The sequence below is a fragment of the Hyaena hyaena genome, unplaced genomic scaffold, assembly GCF_003009895.1.
Source record: "Hyaena hyaena isolate Hyena2069 unplaced genomic scaffold, ASM300989v1 scaffold_1084, whole genome shotgun sequence".
Classification (NCBI taxonomy): Eukaryota; Metazoa; Chordata; class Mammalia; order Carnivora; family Hyaenidae; genus Hyaena; species Hyaena hyaena.
In genome coordinates this window covers 185,851-203,397 of record NW_024081717.1, presented here as the reverse complement: position 1 = coordinate 203,397, position 17,547 = coordinate 185,851, and the positions used below count along the sequence as shown (strand labels likewise).

The 17,547-nt window shown below is 35.2% G+C and overlaps 1 protein-coding gene across 5 annotated transcripts in view; it reads right to left on the bottom strand.

Annotated features, from left to right (window-relative positions):
* BANK1 (B cell scaffold protein with ankyrin repeats 1) overlaps window positions 1-17,547 on the bottom strand; it is a 301,708-nt gene that overhangs the window by 182,020 nt on the left and 102,141 nt on the right. For all 5 annotated transcript variants that reach the window (XM_039222222.1, XM_039222219.1, XM_039222220.1 and 2 more), the window contains exon 6: window positions 2,960-3,065. In XM_039222222.1, the coding sequence (XP_039078153.1) occupies window positions 2,960-3,065 (106 nt within the window). The remainder of the gene's footprint in view (window positions 1-2,959; window positions 3,066-17,547) is intronic.

Sequence of the window (17,547 nt, the reverse complement as noted above, 5' to 3'; positions counted from 1 at the left end):
ATCAATAAAAATATGGTACAAGGTCTTAAGGACCAGAAATATAGATACTTTAAGTTCATTTATCTATTTTGAGAGAGAGAAAGAGAGAGAGAGCATGAACAGACGAGGAGCAGAGAGAGAGGGAGGGAGAGAATCCCAGCTAGGCTCCTTGCTGTTTGCGCAGAGCCCAATGCAAGGCTTGAACTCACCAACCATGAAATCATGACCTGAGCCGAAATCAAGGCTCAGACACTTAACTGACTGAGGCACCCAGGGGCCCTTTAAACACCAGATATTTTGAAGCTGACACTAATGTAAGATTATGAGGCCAAGGACGCAAGCAATACATGAGTTCAGTCATATTCATGTCTATCTTGCATATTTTTGTTCTGTGATTTGTATTTTGTTATTTGTACTTCCACTAGGAATGACATACTGATGTTATTAGGGTTGTTTGCTTCTGTTACTGGTTTAATAGCATCTGTCATCTAGCAATACTCAGCAATGAGGAATTTGAATGAATCTCCTAGATTATATTGAACTTTCCATTTGTATCTTTGTTTCAAATATGTAATTGTTTTATAAAAATCTTTTTCAAAACAGGTTGATCATTAAATTCTAGTAATGTTTTAAAATTTTTACATGTTATTAACTTTCCAACCATTGTAAAGAGAGAGTAGTATTTTCTCTATGCCAAAGACCTGTATGAAGATGAATTATTTTTGCAGGTCTGTAATATGTTGAAGAAATAAGGGGCTATTAAACTTGGTTGCCCATTGGAATCGCCTGGAAAACCTTAAAACGTATTGATAGCTGAAATTCACCCCCAGATTTTTCATTAATGGGGCAGTGTGGTTTAGGCATCAAAGGTTCTAAAAGCTCCTCAGCTAATTATAATATGCACCAAGTTTGAGAAACACTGCTCTAAACCCTTAACACTCAGTGAAAGGTCTGAGACTAGCAGCATCTGCTTTACCTGGAAGTTTATCAGAAAACCAGAAGCTGGACTTTTTCCACATTACCAAGACCTCTGATTTAACCCATCCAGAATTCTTTTTCTATGAAAATAAAGGATCAGAACTCTTCTATCCTTTCTGACTCTATGGAATTCACATTCCATAATCTAAGCTAGATATTGAAAAGCATTTTTAAACTTAACTAGAATTCTTAACCCACAAAAATGAAGACCATTCCATTCTTTCTAATCTCACAGTTCTTATTCCACAAACCTAAAGAAATACAATGCTAAAGGAATTTGTTAAAACTGTGTCATAATCTCATCCTCATACCTTTCTATGAACTTTCTCAAGCCTAGAATTCTTCTGTTTCTTTTCTCTTTCTTCATTGGAACACATCATTCAAGACCCATGTAAAATCCTACCTCTTTTATGAAGCATGTCCTGAAAAATAATACAGCTTTTCTCTAAAATTCCATTGTTGATGTAATCAATCCCATAGTGTTTAGTACATTATTTCTTTCTATTATGACTTACATATTCTCTTGTTTTCCCAAGTGATGGTGTCTTAAATGAGAAATCAGGTTATGTTTCTTTTCTACCCTAACTTCATGCCTAGCCTTTGTGAGTTATATATTGCTCAAATGTATGTGGAAAATATTAAAATAAGTTTTCATCACTCTCACAAGATTACTTATTCAAAAATTATGCATTATTACCCTTTCCTCATAATGTAAACATTTTATAAGTTCCTGCACATGTGGGTAAATCACAATTGGCTGTGCCTTAAGACTTCAATTCTTTTCTTCCTGCTTCCCTGAGGCTTGCCAGCCTGATGACAAAACCACCTCAAATAGCACAGAAACCACAGAAAAAGCCTCTGCTAAACAGTGCTACAGTGTACCTACACTGTACATATTCTTTAGCTCCATGCCTGTTTTACATACCATTATGTCCCTATCATAGTGTTTGGTACACACTGGGCATATAAACGAATTATAAGCAGTGTGTCAACAAACTATGTAGGAACAGGAAATTTTGAAAATATACTGCTAAGCGCATAATAAAACTTAGAAGTATGATTTTTCTCATAGTAGCTCCTTTATATACTTTTCTCAATATGTATATGCATATTTCTTTTTAGGACACAAATAATACAGTCATTGTAGAAAACACAGATTAAGTAAAATGAAAAGAAAGATGTAATACCTGAAATTGCACAACTAAAGATAACTATTATTAACAGGTGCCTGTCTGTCCAGATCACATCTTTCTCTCTTTCTCCCTCTACATACATATATACACATATAAACATATATACTACCATTTTAAGTTATTTTCTAATGTTTATTTAGTTTTGAGAGAGAGACAGAGTGTGAGCAGGGGAGGGGTAGAGAAGGGACACAGAATCTGAAGCAGGCTCCAGGCTCTGAGCTGTCAGCACAGAGTCCTATGTGGGACTTGAACTCACCAACCCTGAGATCATGACCTGAGCCAATGCTTAACCAACTTAGCCACCCAGGTGCCTCAAACATATGTACTGTTTTAAGCAAAAATCATATTCTATCTACTGCTACATACCCTGTTTTTACTCAATTAAGTATATATCAAAGCATCATTCCAGCCAGCAAATCAATTCATAATAAAATTTGTTTATGATGATTGCATTAATGGATGTGCCAGAATTTATTTAATCAATTACCAATGTTTGGAAGATTAAGTTATTTCTACTTTCAGTAATTATAAATAATGCTATGATGAATAATCTCCATTATCAGTTATCTAAAAGTCTCCTTAAAATAAAAAATCAGGAAGTTGGTTCGCCTATTTTATGTGCATTTTTAAGGCCTGTGATAAAAAAATAAAAATTTACCAAATGGACCTTTAAAAGTTTGTTATAAATGGGCCCTCTCAGTGGGGGATGAGAATTGGCTAAAATCAACAATGTAGCTATCTATATTCTTAGAGATAATATTTAAATAGTTGCACAGAATAAATAACTGATGCAGTTGGAAAATACTCACCTTCTCTTTGAGGGTTGATTTCAGGTTGGCATGATTGAAACTCATAATATGGTATCTCATGCTTGAATACAGATGTGAGAATATCATCAAGTTCATCAATGTCTTCCTGTTTTCAAATGAAAAGAAAAATTTTCTTGGTTCAAGTATTTACACAGAAACCCATCTTAGTGCAACATAATAAAATTATTAGCTAGAGTAAATACTGGTTAATCTTTCTAATAATACTGATACCTCTTTTGAAAGAATAATACAAAACAATAGCAGTTTGCCTAAAAGTCAGTTATTAAAATAAGAGAAAAATAGATGAAATAAACAAAAGCCTTTGTGTCTGGATGAATATCTTTACTTAAATATTTACTAATTTCAAAAAAAGTATTACAGCAGGCCAATGATAACACTGAAATTTGATTCAAAAATAAACTTCTGTTACAATACATGTTACATTTTAACAAACAAAAAATAAAATGATGAGTCTGGTTCTTCAACTTAAAGGTCAGAAATGGAAGAGTCTTAGATTATTTCATTTTTGTGTGAAAGTGAGGGAGAATATTTATCTTGTCCCTCTTCACAATATAGAGTAACTATGTCTATTCTATTTCCCTAAACTGAGCATTTGGGGAATGAGCCATGTAGAATCCTACTACTGATGAAAAACCTATCACAGAGGCCACCGTTATCCTAAAATTGTGAAGCTATGGCTGGGACCAATTGGATGTGAGACATAGATAACTGCATTTGAAGAGGGGTGCCAATCAACAAGGCCATGGGGTGGAGAGAGGATTGTGAAACAAAAGTCCCTACTTAGGACTTTTTATATGATTTCCAAATAAAATTAGGCTAACTGGCAATACATAGTCATAGAAATTAAATGATTGGATTGAAAAAAAAGACATTTTATTACTCTATATCTTTACGTATCTTTATTTTTCAATAAATCTAGGTGTCTTAAATAAGAAATTGGTTCAGGCTTCTCTGGAGTTTTTAAAAGTCCTCTTTAAAAATGGGGAGAAAGGAAGAAGTCTCCTCGACTTACAGCTATGGAATGTGAAGCAAAACCAACATGAATATACTTAATGCTATGCAGTATGTGAAACGATTAGGTGTGAGTCTTTTTTTTTTTTTTTAAGAAGGAGAGATTTGACAATAAGCTTTGCCTTCAAAAATTCATAGTCATCTAATTGCATACAGGCCATGAATTGAGTTCTAGGTACTATGATAGAAAGTCTTTCTGGGTCAAGAACAGTGCAGGCAAAAGGGAGGTGGCTCAATTCCACACAGGAAGAAATTGTCAGAAAAGGCTTTATGGAGGAGATGAGCTACATTGAAATTGTCATGTATATAAAGAGCATTCTGGACTAAAGGAACAAACTGCATGTAGTCATGAAGGTATCATAAAGCATGATCTGGTTCATGATTTTAGGAATTTCCACAAGACTGCAGAAGGAGAGAGGAAGTGGACATTTAAAAAAGTGTCTTGTATATGAAATAAAGTTTGTAATTAATACTGTAAGCAACAAGGAGTTATTAGGCCTATAATACTTACCATGGAAATGTTTATACATGGATGAAATTAAGCTTATTTAAGTTCAAGGATGATTATGACTACTTATGTGGCTGGCTATTGATACTGAATGGAACCTATCCTATAAATATAGACGTGACAATTTTATACTAGTAATTAGTCTTTTCAGGAAGTCTTTGGTAAGAGTGGTGGGGCAAAACATTACTGGCAATATATTTTACACTTTCTTTCTACTTAAGCTCCAAAAGAACATGTCTTAGCTCTAGGAACTGATGAAAGGACTATGAAAATATTAAAATCATAACATTAGTTTGTAAATTTTCTTTAAAAATTGTGTAATTGGCCATGAGTTCTCCATAGGCTATTATCTAGTCAGTGATATTTCTGTAGGAGAATATGAACTTACTATTTCTTCCCCGAAGTATACAAGATTTAGTATGGAAAGACTGATGTGTCATTGAGTTAGAGTTACTATACTCATATATAAATTAGGCATAAGATAACCTCTGAGATTCCTTCCAGCTCTGAGATTGTGAGACACAGATGAGAATTCAAAAGAGCAAGCATTCCCAGTAGGAATCTGAGAAGTACCATTTCTTCCCCTGAAGCACTGTGACACTTTAATGTGAGAAATGCTATAGCTCATGCCACTGAATTTTAAAAAATGTAGTAGTGTTTTTAAAATCAGAAGAAGAAAAACATCCTCACCATGTAGACATATACTTAACTAGGAGAGAATATAGATACCTTTAATACTCCAGCTTACCATAAATAGTTGAATCACTTCTAGCTCAATTTCATATTACTAGTATTATGCCCACAAAAAAATGGTATAGGACATAAGAGAAACATGTGAAAATCACAGAAATGGCTATTAAAAGTAATCCCAAAAGAATGTCTCCTTGGAAGATACCCTAACTAGAAAAATCTGATACAAATAATTATGCTTACTTTTAAATATCAAGGACACAAATCGGCATATTTTCTAACAAACACTGGCATTGAAATTTGAAAACGCCATAAATTTTCCTCTCCTTAAAATAAATTATGCAACACAAAACATACTTAATGAAGTTGATACAATTGTTGCACAAATAAAGAGATTAAAAAAGAGTAGCTTAACATTTATTCAGGAACATTCACAACCATCCTAAGATTTTAGTTATTATGAGGAAACTGATGTGAAAATAATAGTAGAATAAAATAATAAAATCATGTCAATGCTAGTATTTGGTTATAGGAAAAATCACATATGTAAACAATATAAACATATATACATATGCATTTTTTCATACATCTATACCTATAAAGAATATTAGAAAAAGAAATCAGAAAAAAACTAAGATATGAAATAGAAAGATATTACAAAATGGTAAAAACTTTGTACATGTGAAATAAATACATGACTTTTTCCAGAATTCTTTCAGTGTCTTGTGATGAAATATGCAATTGATTAATATATTTTTAAAACAATTATTCATATACATATTTATAAATCGCAACTATCTGAATCTGAATATCTCTCTCTATATATACATATATATATAAAGTTATCCTTAATAAACAACTTTCTTATAATAAGTATTTCTTCCTAAGAAAGAAAAATATATAAATATCTGTTTTAAAAGATATTTAGAATTACAGAATTCCACATCTGAGAGGATGGAGTAGTTACACTTTCTCCTTTTCTTCTTCTTAAATACAACTAAAATGTCCACATTTCAATAGAAAATCAGTTGCTATACAAAGAAACAGAAAGAGGAGCCTGGGTGGATCAGTCAGTTGAGCCTCTGACTTCAGCTCAGGTCATGATCTCACATTCATGGGTTCAGGACTCACATGAGGTTCTGTGCTGACAGCTCAGAGCCTGGAGCCTGCTTTGGATTCTGTGTCTCCCTCTTTCTCTGCCCCTCTCCTGCTTGAACTCTGTCTCTCAAAAAATAAAATAAAATGTCAAGAACCAGGAAGATCTCTAACTGAATAAAAAGAGACAATCAATAAATGCCAATACCAATAGGAAAACGGTTTTAGAATTATCTTAAAAAGAATTTAAAACAGCCATGATAAAAATGTTTCAACAAGTAATTATGATAATTCTTGAAATAATTCTTTTAAAGCCTCAGTTGGGGTGTCTAGGTGGTTCAGGCAGTTAAGAGTCCAACTCTTGCAGGTCTCAACCTCATGGCCCTGAAATAGAGCACCACATTGGGCTTAGTAAAGAAATAGAAGATATAAACAAGAGTCAATTGGAATTTTTAGAAGTGAAAAATACAACAATCTAAAAAGCTCAGTGGATGGGCTCAACAGCAGAATGAAAAAGGCAAAGGAAAGAAACTTGGAAATAGGACAACGAAAAATACTCAGTCTCAACAACAGAAACAAAATAGAATGAAAAGAAAGAAACAAACAAACAAACAGTCAGGGGACCTATGAAATTAAAACAAAAGATTTAACATTCCTGTGATCAGAATCCCAGGAGGAGAGGATGTGGATGAAAAAGTACACAAAGAAATAATGGCTGATAATGTCCTGGATTTAGCAAGAGAAAAACCTACGGACTGAAGAAACTGAGTAAACCACAAACAGGTTAAAGTCAAAGAAGTGCATGCCAAGAAACGTAATTATATTTCTCAACATTAAAGACAAACAAAGAAAAAAATTTGAAAGAGGCTAAAGAGAAACAAAATCTTACCCTATAGGGTAAAAACAATTAGAAACACGGTAGTAGTAGTCACAAAGAAGTGGCACAATATTTGTCAAAAGTTAAAGGAAAAGAACTATTAATAAAGAATCTTATGTCCACCAAAAGCAACCTTTAAGAATGAAGTGAAAATCATGACATTCTCAAAACAAGGAAAAAAGGAAATTTATTGTCAGCAGATGTACCCTACAACAATGGATAGAAGAAGCTCTCTAAACAGTAGGAATACAATAAAAGAAAGAATCTTGGAACGTGAAGAAAGAAGAAAGAACACAATAAAAAATATATAGGTAAATAAAATAGGCTTCCACTTCAACAGCCTAAAAAAAGGATTAGAACTAACTCAAAGCAAGCAGAAAGAAGAAAATAATAAATACAACATAGCAATCAATGAAATTGAAAACATAAAAACAGAAAAAAGTCAACATAACAAAGAGATGGTTCTTTTAAAAACTTAGTAAAATTGACAAACCATTAGTAAGACTGAAGAAAAAAGAGAGAAGATATGAATGACAAATATCATGAATGAAACATGAGCTATCACTATAGGCCCTGCAGACATGAAAAGGGCTAATAAGAAAGTACTATGAACAATTTTGCACACATACATTTGACAAGTTAGATGAAATCGACAAATTCCCTGAAAAGCACAAATCAAACAGAAACCAAACACACAATCTCTATTATTTTTTACAAATACCTATGCATCTACAATTCTAAAAATTAAGTTTAGACAAAAACAAACAAATTAGGAAAAATCATGAACCAAAAAATAAATAAAAACACCACAGGAAATATTTATTTACACAAAGCTGAATTCCTTGAGATCACTATCTATTTACATAGCAGCACCATTTCAAAGTCTGGTTTGCTCCTTTTCTGAATAAGGGCTGTGAACATTGCTTGGGCATGATGGTGTTGAGAGACTGTCCTTAACAAGATTTTAGGACAATATCATGTCATGTCATGTCATGTCATATATCATATCATATCATATCATACCACATCATATCATAAGCAGTAAAGGGATACTTCAGATGATTGCACTGGTATGAAAGGCTGTATGTTGTAGGTATAGGATAAGTCTCTACAACGAAACAGACTCAAAGAGTGTAGGTGGTAATAATAACTACATGTTGGGCCCCTAGAATGCACTAGGCTTTACATAATTTGTCTCAAAATGTCTAGAACATTCCTGCATGGTAGATTTTTTTAAATGCCTTTTTAACAGATGTGATAACTATGGTAAAATTAACTAACTAACTAACTAACTAATTAATTAATTAATTAAAAAACCTTAGTTAACACCCCAAACTGCAGAGCTAGTAAGTACTACAAGGATTTTAAGTTATGTGTTTACAGTCTAAACACACTATATTTAATACTATATTCCAGCCATAGAGAAAAGAATATAATCTGAAATAGTATTTGAGCAAAGAATAAATTTTGGTCCCGGAGTTTCGTGATGGACGCTGCAGTTCCAAACATCATATGTTTATCCAGAAACTAGAAGGAAAGGGGCATGCATGGAAGGGGGACGGTAAACGTGTCTACTGCCAACCACATCTATTTCTCTTCTTTTTTTTTTCTATTTTTTTTAATGTTTATTTTTGAGAAAGAGAGACAGAGAGAGAGAGTGCAAATGGGAGAGAGGGAGACACAGAATCCGAAGCAGGCTCCACGCTCCGAGCTGTCAGAACAGAGCCCAATACGGGGTTCGAATCCACAAACTACGAGATCATGACCTGAGCTGAAGTTGAATGCTTCACCGACTGAGCCACTCAGGTGCCCCATTCCTCTTCTTTTTTTAACCATGAAAGCAAAAGCTCCAAAGACGTCCCCTTGTGTCTCATCATCTAAAATTGCCTTACCTGATAATCTCTAGCTAAACAGGTGGTTAAAAATGTGAGAATCTGGCTTTCCCATCTTCCATAGTAGAGGCAGAAAAAGAAAAAGGGTTTTAAGCATTGATGGTGGGTGAAGAAACCTGTAAGGTTGGCCACAGAATATTAATGTTTCAGATCTGGTAGGGAAAGATGGTAAGAATAAAGTGTCTAGGTTAGCAAGAGAAACAACTTCAGCGAAATAACCATGGGAGAGTTATAAAATAGTATAGGACAAAGCCCATTAAATAGTTACATTTTACTCTTTACCTTCAGATATCTAAAAGGAAAGTCAACGTTGAGCTGAAAATGTGTTCTTACTATAACAAATTGTTATGCTTGTTTAAGTTTAACTAGGAAAAGAAAGGTCATTTTGTTTGTTCCACTGTTCATAATGTGAGCTGTGAAAGTAAGCCAAAATAGCCATTTAAAGGGGAATTTGATAACTAGTTTATATAACATATCATAAACAAAATTTCCTACCGCAGCTGGTAAAGAAAATGATAGGTAAAGAACAAAGCAAATACTCGCCGGGGTTATGCAAAGCCTTTCTGTTTTTTTTTTTTTAAACTTCATGAGTATTTAACTCAAGCAGTTAAAGAATAATCTAAATAAGTGAATAGGGTAAGATAAAGGAGATCTTTTCCTTTGTCAAATTAATTTTCCTAATTTTGGGTGAGTCAGTTCTTAGAATTTCAACATATCTATGACTACATATGCAAAAGTAAATGTGAAAATATAAAACAATGCAGTTTAAGACTCCCTTCAAATATTTTATATTTATTATTGATTCGGCATTCATAGAGTTTTGGAATATCTTTACATTTTTTAAAATGTTTTATTTACTTTTGAGAGAGACAGAGAGTGAATGGGGGAGGGGCAGAGACAGAGAGACACAAAATTCGAAAGCAGGCTCCAGACACTGAGCTGGCAGCACAGAGCCTGACGTGGGGTTCGAACTTATGAACCATGAGACTATGACCTGAGCTAAAGCTGGAGGCTTAACCGACTGAGCCACCCAGGCACTCCTGGAATATCTTTAAATAACATGAAAATAATATTATGACAAGAAAAAAATATGTTTGAGATCTGAGGATTCTGTGTTGAAATTCCTGCTCCAGGACTCACTAGTTAAAGACCTTAAAAACACTTAACTAACAAAATATGTAAGATTTCAATGAGTGAATATGTAAAATATCCAGGACATATTAATTCCCTTTTCTCTAAATACTACAATGTGCTGTGATTTAGACAAACACACAAGTCCATAACGAGAAGCCTGCTTCTCAAACTGGCTTTTTCAGCAACTAAACAAAATAGTTTGTTTCTTCCTTTTAAATTTTTAAATCACACATTTATTTTAAATTAGAATATAGATTTTGCTACTGTAGTACTGAGACCAGAAATGTCAATGGCTTAATTAATAAATCACACATTTATTTTAAATTAGAATATAGATTTTGCTACTGTAGTACTGAGACCAAAAATGTCAATGGCTTAAACAAGATGGAAGCCTATTTGTCTAACACGAAAGCTTGGAATTAGGTGGTCTAGGACTGATGTAGGCTCCCCGATTAAGGGATCCAGGCTCCATTTTCTTTGCTGCAATACTTCATCTTCATGGTCCTAGTTGGTTCATCTGTCGCTCCCTTGTTATTATGGTAGCCAGTCTGAGAAAAAAGCCAGGGAAGGAGAGACTCTATCCTTCTTTGAAGAACATGATCAGAAATGTGCACATACCACTTCCACCGACACGCCACTGGCTGTTAGTTAGATGGCTGCGGCTTAGTTCCAAGGGAACCAGGAAGTGCAATATTTACCTGGGCCAGCATGTGTCCAGATACAAGTTATATTATCACATAATAAAGGAAAATGAAATTCTGGGGGAACAAATAGCATTTTGTGCCATCTCCATCAGTCATGCATAAACATAAAAATTTATGTAAAAGCAATCGGATAAAGTTTTTTTTTAAAAAAACACTTTTCTAGAAGTTTTATAGAAGCTTGATTACACTGAATTTCTCAGTCTGACTCTCCTGCACATAATGTCAAAAAGTCTCAAAGCTTTAGTTTGACTAAACCTGAACAGATTAATAAAAGACATTAATAATTAATTACTAGATATATTTAATGACATTAGACTATTGAATGGCACTAATAGATTTGTTAATAGACATCTTTAGGATTAGGACCATAAGATTAAGCAAAGAAAAAAACCGAAGTTTATCTATTGGAGGCATTAGAAAGCACAGTCATAAGAATCTTGACTTTAATCACCCTTCCTTCCTTTTAGCAACCATTTTGTAACAGCTTACTGTTAATTAGGTAATAAGACAGCAATTTAAAAACAAATATAGCACTAACATAGTCAAAGAAATGTCTTTCAACCGAGCCTCCTCTAAATGATGCCATGATTTCCTACATTTTTGAAACTATTTTTTTTGCATTGTTTTAGGGGCTAGTTCCCAATGTAGACAATTAGAATTGGTCTCATCATCTTATCTTCACTTGGTTTCTTCCTTTGTTGTCCTTCCCTTTCTTCTCCTGCTTTTTCTGTTTCAGTCAGAAACAGCATCACTTCAGCCAACAGTCCACTACCCAGAGCTCTGAAAAAGGGGTGTGCCTGTGCTACGGGGGAGCTTCTGGCTGCTGGAACCAGAGGCTCTTGCTACCTGCATCGCTGGAGGTTGGGTGGGGAACTTAATGTACAAAATGCTTTCACCTTCTCATTCTTTCACGGGACAAAATAGGTATTCAGTGGCTATGTGTCTGGTAGTGTATTTGGCTCTGGAGATTCAACAGGGGACCAAACAGACAATATCTCTCCCCTAATTGACTTTGGAGTCTAATGAAAGGCAGATATTAATTTGACACTGCATCACACACATAGATGCCAAATTAGAATGTGGTCTTTGTCATAAAGAGATACATAGGGAGATGTGCAAGGTCAAGGGAGGCTTCACTGAGGGGGTGATGCTGGAATTAAAATCTGGGAGATGAGTTAGAATTAACTAGGGGAAAACAGTAAGGGAAAAGGAGATTGGAAAAGTGTTTCCAGGAGACTGGGGGGAAAAGCATATATAAAGGCCCTGTGGGACATAAAAGCCCAGGAACTGAAAGCTGGTCAGGAATGGAGAGTGAGATAAAGCTGGAGAAAAAGAGAGGGGACAGTGTCTACAGAGCCATATTGTCCATGTTAAAGATTTTCTTTCTTTTTTTTTTTTTTTAATCTCTACTACAGTTGGAATCTATTGAAGAGTTTGAGCAGGAACATTACCTTCTGAGATCTTTGAAAAAAACTCTCACAGTTTGGACTTGGGATAAGTAGGTTGTGTGCAAGAACACATGGTAGGGGACCAGGTGGGAGCCCACGGTAGTTTAGGCACAAGGGAAAGCAGGGGACTGAAGTGTGAGAACGGAAGCGATGTGGAGAGGGACAAGCAATATTTAGGAAGTAAGACTGATACAGCTTAATGATGGATTAAACTTGTTGGGAGAGACAACAGAAGGTATCAGGGGAACTCTGATGTTTCTGGCTTTTCAGCTGGATTGAGGATGATGTCTATCCCAAGGTAGAAAGATTGAGACTTAAAGAAAAACCATATTTGGATTTGATCTCATAAGTTAAGGAGATAATCTGCCAAGGGAATATTTATCCAGAAAGGAAGACAGTCTAAGAATCGAAACACTGAAACTGAAACTTCATTTTCTAGATCACAGAAAGAAGAGATGGCAAAGGATATTGAGAAGGAAAGGGTAAGGAAGTAGGAGGAAAACCAGATAGATATGGCTTCATGAAGACTAAAGGTGGGGGGAAACATCAAGAAAGTGAGTTTGGTAAATGGTGTCATTTGCTACTGAAACTCACGTTAAACTGAACAAGAAAAATATCCACTGGGTGTGTTGTGTGGGACTTTAGGAAAACTGGTGTACTTTATTGGTCTGTGTGCTGCTACTTAAGGAAATAAGATTGATTGCTAAATGGCTGATGGGGGGGGATGTAGTGGATTGGGGGTCAGGATCCTTAGAAGTTGAATTTTCCTTGCCAAAGATTTCTTTTACTTCATCTCATGTGTCTTGATGCTGTTTACCATAGAAGCATAGTTCCGGAATGCTAAACACAATGTAGAGCTCCCAGGTTACATATTTACTTTATTTCTTTATCTTACTGTTGATGCTCTATTATTAGCAAAGAGGCCTGCAGAATGCATAACCACTTTTAAAAAATGCAAACAAACATTTTTGCCACCAGGATTTTTCAGTCTTCTAATTGTCAAAGGGTTATTGATGATTTGGGATTCATTCCAGAGGCAGATTCTCTAATTTTCTCTAATTATCTTGTTATGAATAATAGCTATGGAGGAACGTTGTAAACTGTGTTTGACTTGTGCTTTGTTTTCTGGATTGTTTGGAAATATTTCTTATGGTTGAAGATCTGAAATCTCTGAAGAGCTCGGTCGTAAAGCAGAAGGTTGCATGTGTATGAGATCAGTTACAGGCAGCACTCACACGGCCACAGAGGCATCCTCTGCAGAGGGCAGTCCAAGCCACCCCAGTGACAAGAGGAGACGGGAATGTAAGAAGCGACAGAGGTACTTCGTTGGGGAGAAATAAATAATGGAGGGAGTATTTCTTTCCACTGTGTGAGCAGAAACCATAAATTAAAATATTATTAATAAACTATATACTAAACAGTAGTTAAACATAAGCTAAAATGAATGGGGCCAACGTGGACTGAGATGGCTTATAAGATAGAGAACTACAAAGAACTGAAAGTATGGTTGTGTTAATGGCTAAGTAACTGCACTCAGAAATATTTATTTTTCCCCCTACCTCAGCTGCTATGTCTGCTGGTAAAGTTAACCGATTTGATTTTTCCTAAATAAGCGGATGAGGGTACCAAGCGGTCTGTTCCTGTTTGACTCAACGGGGGGTCCCAGGGGTGAGTATTACTGTTGAAGCCTGAACTACTCTAATAAGGCATCATTAACCACTGCTTAATCGTTACCACAAGTGGAGACATGGCACAAAGGAAATGCCACTTATTGGATCAGTAAAATATCAAGCTTCGATAGATATGCCGTCTTCTTAGTGATCCATTCTAATTAGGGGCATAAACAAATGAAAATGAATCTAGAAATAAATGTCCAAACTGAATTTTATTTTTTCTTTCCCTATTCATTTCAAAGATCTCATCAGAAATATGAAACAAGTAATAAAAGTGATAAAAGACACATGAAATTCAAATCACTTCCTTCTTGGCAGGGAGAATTAGGAAAAAGTGAAATGAAGGCTACACGGAGAACCCACATATTTGCAAGTCAATTCTCTGATAAGAGTGGTGATAATGCCTAATTTATGTATTTGTTTTCTTGGCATAAAGTTATAGAATATGTGAGTCGGAAGTGGCCTTGAAGATCATATATTCTAGCTTCGTCTATTGTACACATGAGGAAATTTCTTTCACACTAAGGAAAATGCGTTCTCATGAAGTGATTGTTGATTCAGTTAAAGAATCTAATTCCTGCTCCTGCCCCTAGAACTAATTCTCCTGTGCTGTGCTGCCACTTTCCTGGAAAGGAAAAGAAAAGAAAATATGCAGCCTTTTGAAAGGGAGATAAGATGTTAGGCATTTTTTGAGTAGCAAACATTTCCTTAATACTCAGAAGAAAGGAAGCCTGGAATCTGGAATCATATAGTTGTTAAAAGTGTGTAATGAACTGCTTATCAGCATACAGTTCATACTGAGACAGAATGTGAAGAAAAGCTTCAACCATAAATTTGTCATTTTTCTAGTATCATGGGCCCCTGAGAGTTCTTCACTTTGGTAGGTATCAGATTCACTTATTCAATTTGAGAAATAAGTAACAGTGTACTTTAAGAGGACAGTTTTCATTCTCCATCTCATCATTTATAGTCCTATGCTATAGTTCTCCACTTATTTTTTCAAAGAGCACTAGAAGAAAAAGAAAGCACTTGTGTTTTTCTCATTTGTGTCTCATGGTGTCTCATGTGTCAGGAACTAATTGTGTGAAAGTAACTGGGTATGCAAAGATGAAAAACACAATGCCCATGCCTTAAAGAAAGGGGAAGGGAGGAATAGCAGAATATGTGCTAAGAGGGAGCAATCCTGTGGGGGGTAAAACAATAGGAAACATGGAAAGAATTAAGAAGACATGGAGAGGATGCTGCGGTAAGAGCCCATGTGCGGCAAGATTTGTGACTCTGCAGACTTGTGTGCCATTCAGGGGAGTGTGGACCTTATCCAGTGACTCACAGAAAGTCTGAAGTAAAGGAGTGTCTTAGAGAACATGAAGTGTTATGATGAAGTATAGTTTAGAGACCAGATGCATTTGCACCCCTTATCAACAGGAGCTGACGAAAAGAGGAAGGAAGGCATTCACTAGCCTTTCCAGGGAGACAAGGACCTAAAAATAATTACTGAAAGGCCCAAGGAAGAATCTCCTGAAGAATTCTTTAATGAAGACACCTGCTAATACTTGAATTTAACCTTGTGAAAAAACTAACCTTTAAGAGAACTATTCATAACTAGGAAGTTCCTCATTATATTAGAGATTCCTACGTCTTCCCTTCATCTCCCTCATCCCAACAGTAGCTGGCTTCATACTGTATTAACTATTTGCAGGCAGCAAACCGAAGATTGAATCATATATACAACCTAATAAAAACTGGAAATTAGGGGTGCCTGGGTGGCTCAGTCAGTTAAGCGTCTCACTTCGGCTCAGGTCATGATCTCACGGTTTGTGGGTTTGAGCCCCGCATCGGGCTCTGTGATGACAGCTAGCTCAGAGCCTGGAGCCTGCTTCAGATTCTGTGTCTCCCTCTCTCTGACCCTCCCCTGCTCACACTGTCTCTCTCTTTCTCTCAGAAATAAATAAAAACATTTAAAAAAAACCTTAAAAAACTGGAAATGAAGTGTACCTAACATAAAGACGAAAATAAGATTTCAATAAATATAAAGCAAACCATGCAAAATGATCAACACATTTGGTAAAAGATGTTTTACCAACAAGAAATACACCTAAGGAGAGCTATTTGGTATCATTTCAAAACCTCTTTTAATGAATACGATGTAACGCTTTGATCAATAATTGCTATGTTCTTTTAGCATTTTGACCTAATTTGGTTTCTTACATAGTATCTAGTTGTTCTTATGAGAAGTTAACTTTAGGGTTGTCTCCAGACTCTTCTGTATATAGGATGAATCTCAAAGGTTTTAATTATCTCAGTTAAATAGGAGTTACTAGTATTTCTAACACTAGCACTTGAATTCTAATTATCTTCCCAAGGTGGGCTTTGGATTTTTTTCAGTTTTGTTCCATTCAGTCCCTCTTCAACCTGTTGTTTTGGGCCATGCTCTGGAAACTGCACCTTTATGAAGCTACATGCTGGGATTTAATATCTACCCAAAAAAGATGAAATGATTTAGGAAGCAGTTACATAATTAAGCTGATTTAGGTATTCAAAATTTAAGGGACATCATTATAAATAAACTAAGTAAATCAAATTCCTTATCATTTCTTTTCTCAAATTCACATAATGGTCATTTTGCTATATGCCCAACAGCTTTTAAATGATAGTATAATGTCTTCTATTATAAATTCTAGGATTACTGAAAAATAAAACCCACAGATTTCTTATTATTATTTCTTTCCTCAAATTCACAGAATGTTCACATTATTACATGCCTAATAGCTTTTAAATGATTACTGGAAGTACCTTACTACTAATGTGTAGGATTACTTAAATCACATCTGCTATTAAAATTTACAGGAAAACTCAGGATGGCTCTTACAATATTCCACTTTGGCTAAGTAGATAAGACACTGAAAAAAAAGAAATCTGCTGGTATATGTTCTTACAAATACGCAGTGAATAAAATAAAACTCCAGTGAATAAAATTACAATGCATATTGTTCTTTGAATAGAGATGGTCAGTGGACTATTTGCAAAATACTCAAATTTCTTAATTTAGTGACCGAGTAGTGAGTATATGAAAAAAAACAATTAATGTAATAGTCTAGGCTGTATTGGAAAAGCACAGCTTTTTGCACAATTAACAAAAATATGACCTACTTGGGAACAAAGCCAAACATCAAAAGGGAAATCCAAATGGCTCTAAGGGGAGGCACAGGGTGGGCTGGGCCACCTCCCCTGAGGCCAAACAACCCTAAATCATACCAAGGAAATGATCCTCTATTTCTTTCTTCTTCATAAGGGAGGATTCTGCCTTTCACTATCTCTGTGAATTCATAAAAGGGATAACTCATGTTATCAGTGTACTGGAGAACTCCATGTCATATGTCGTCTAAGATTTGATGGAGGTTGACTGATGTAGCCTTGTCCTTCCTTCAGGCCTGGGGTAGTACACTTCGGTCTAGTCCAAAATCTCTAACTCAGAATTTGATCCAATTCCACACAGGTATTGGTCCCCTGACTACGGTAGCAAAACTTGTAAGTG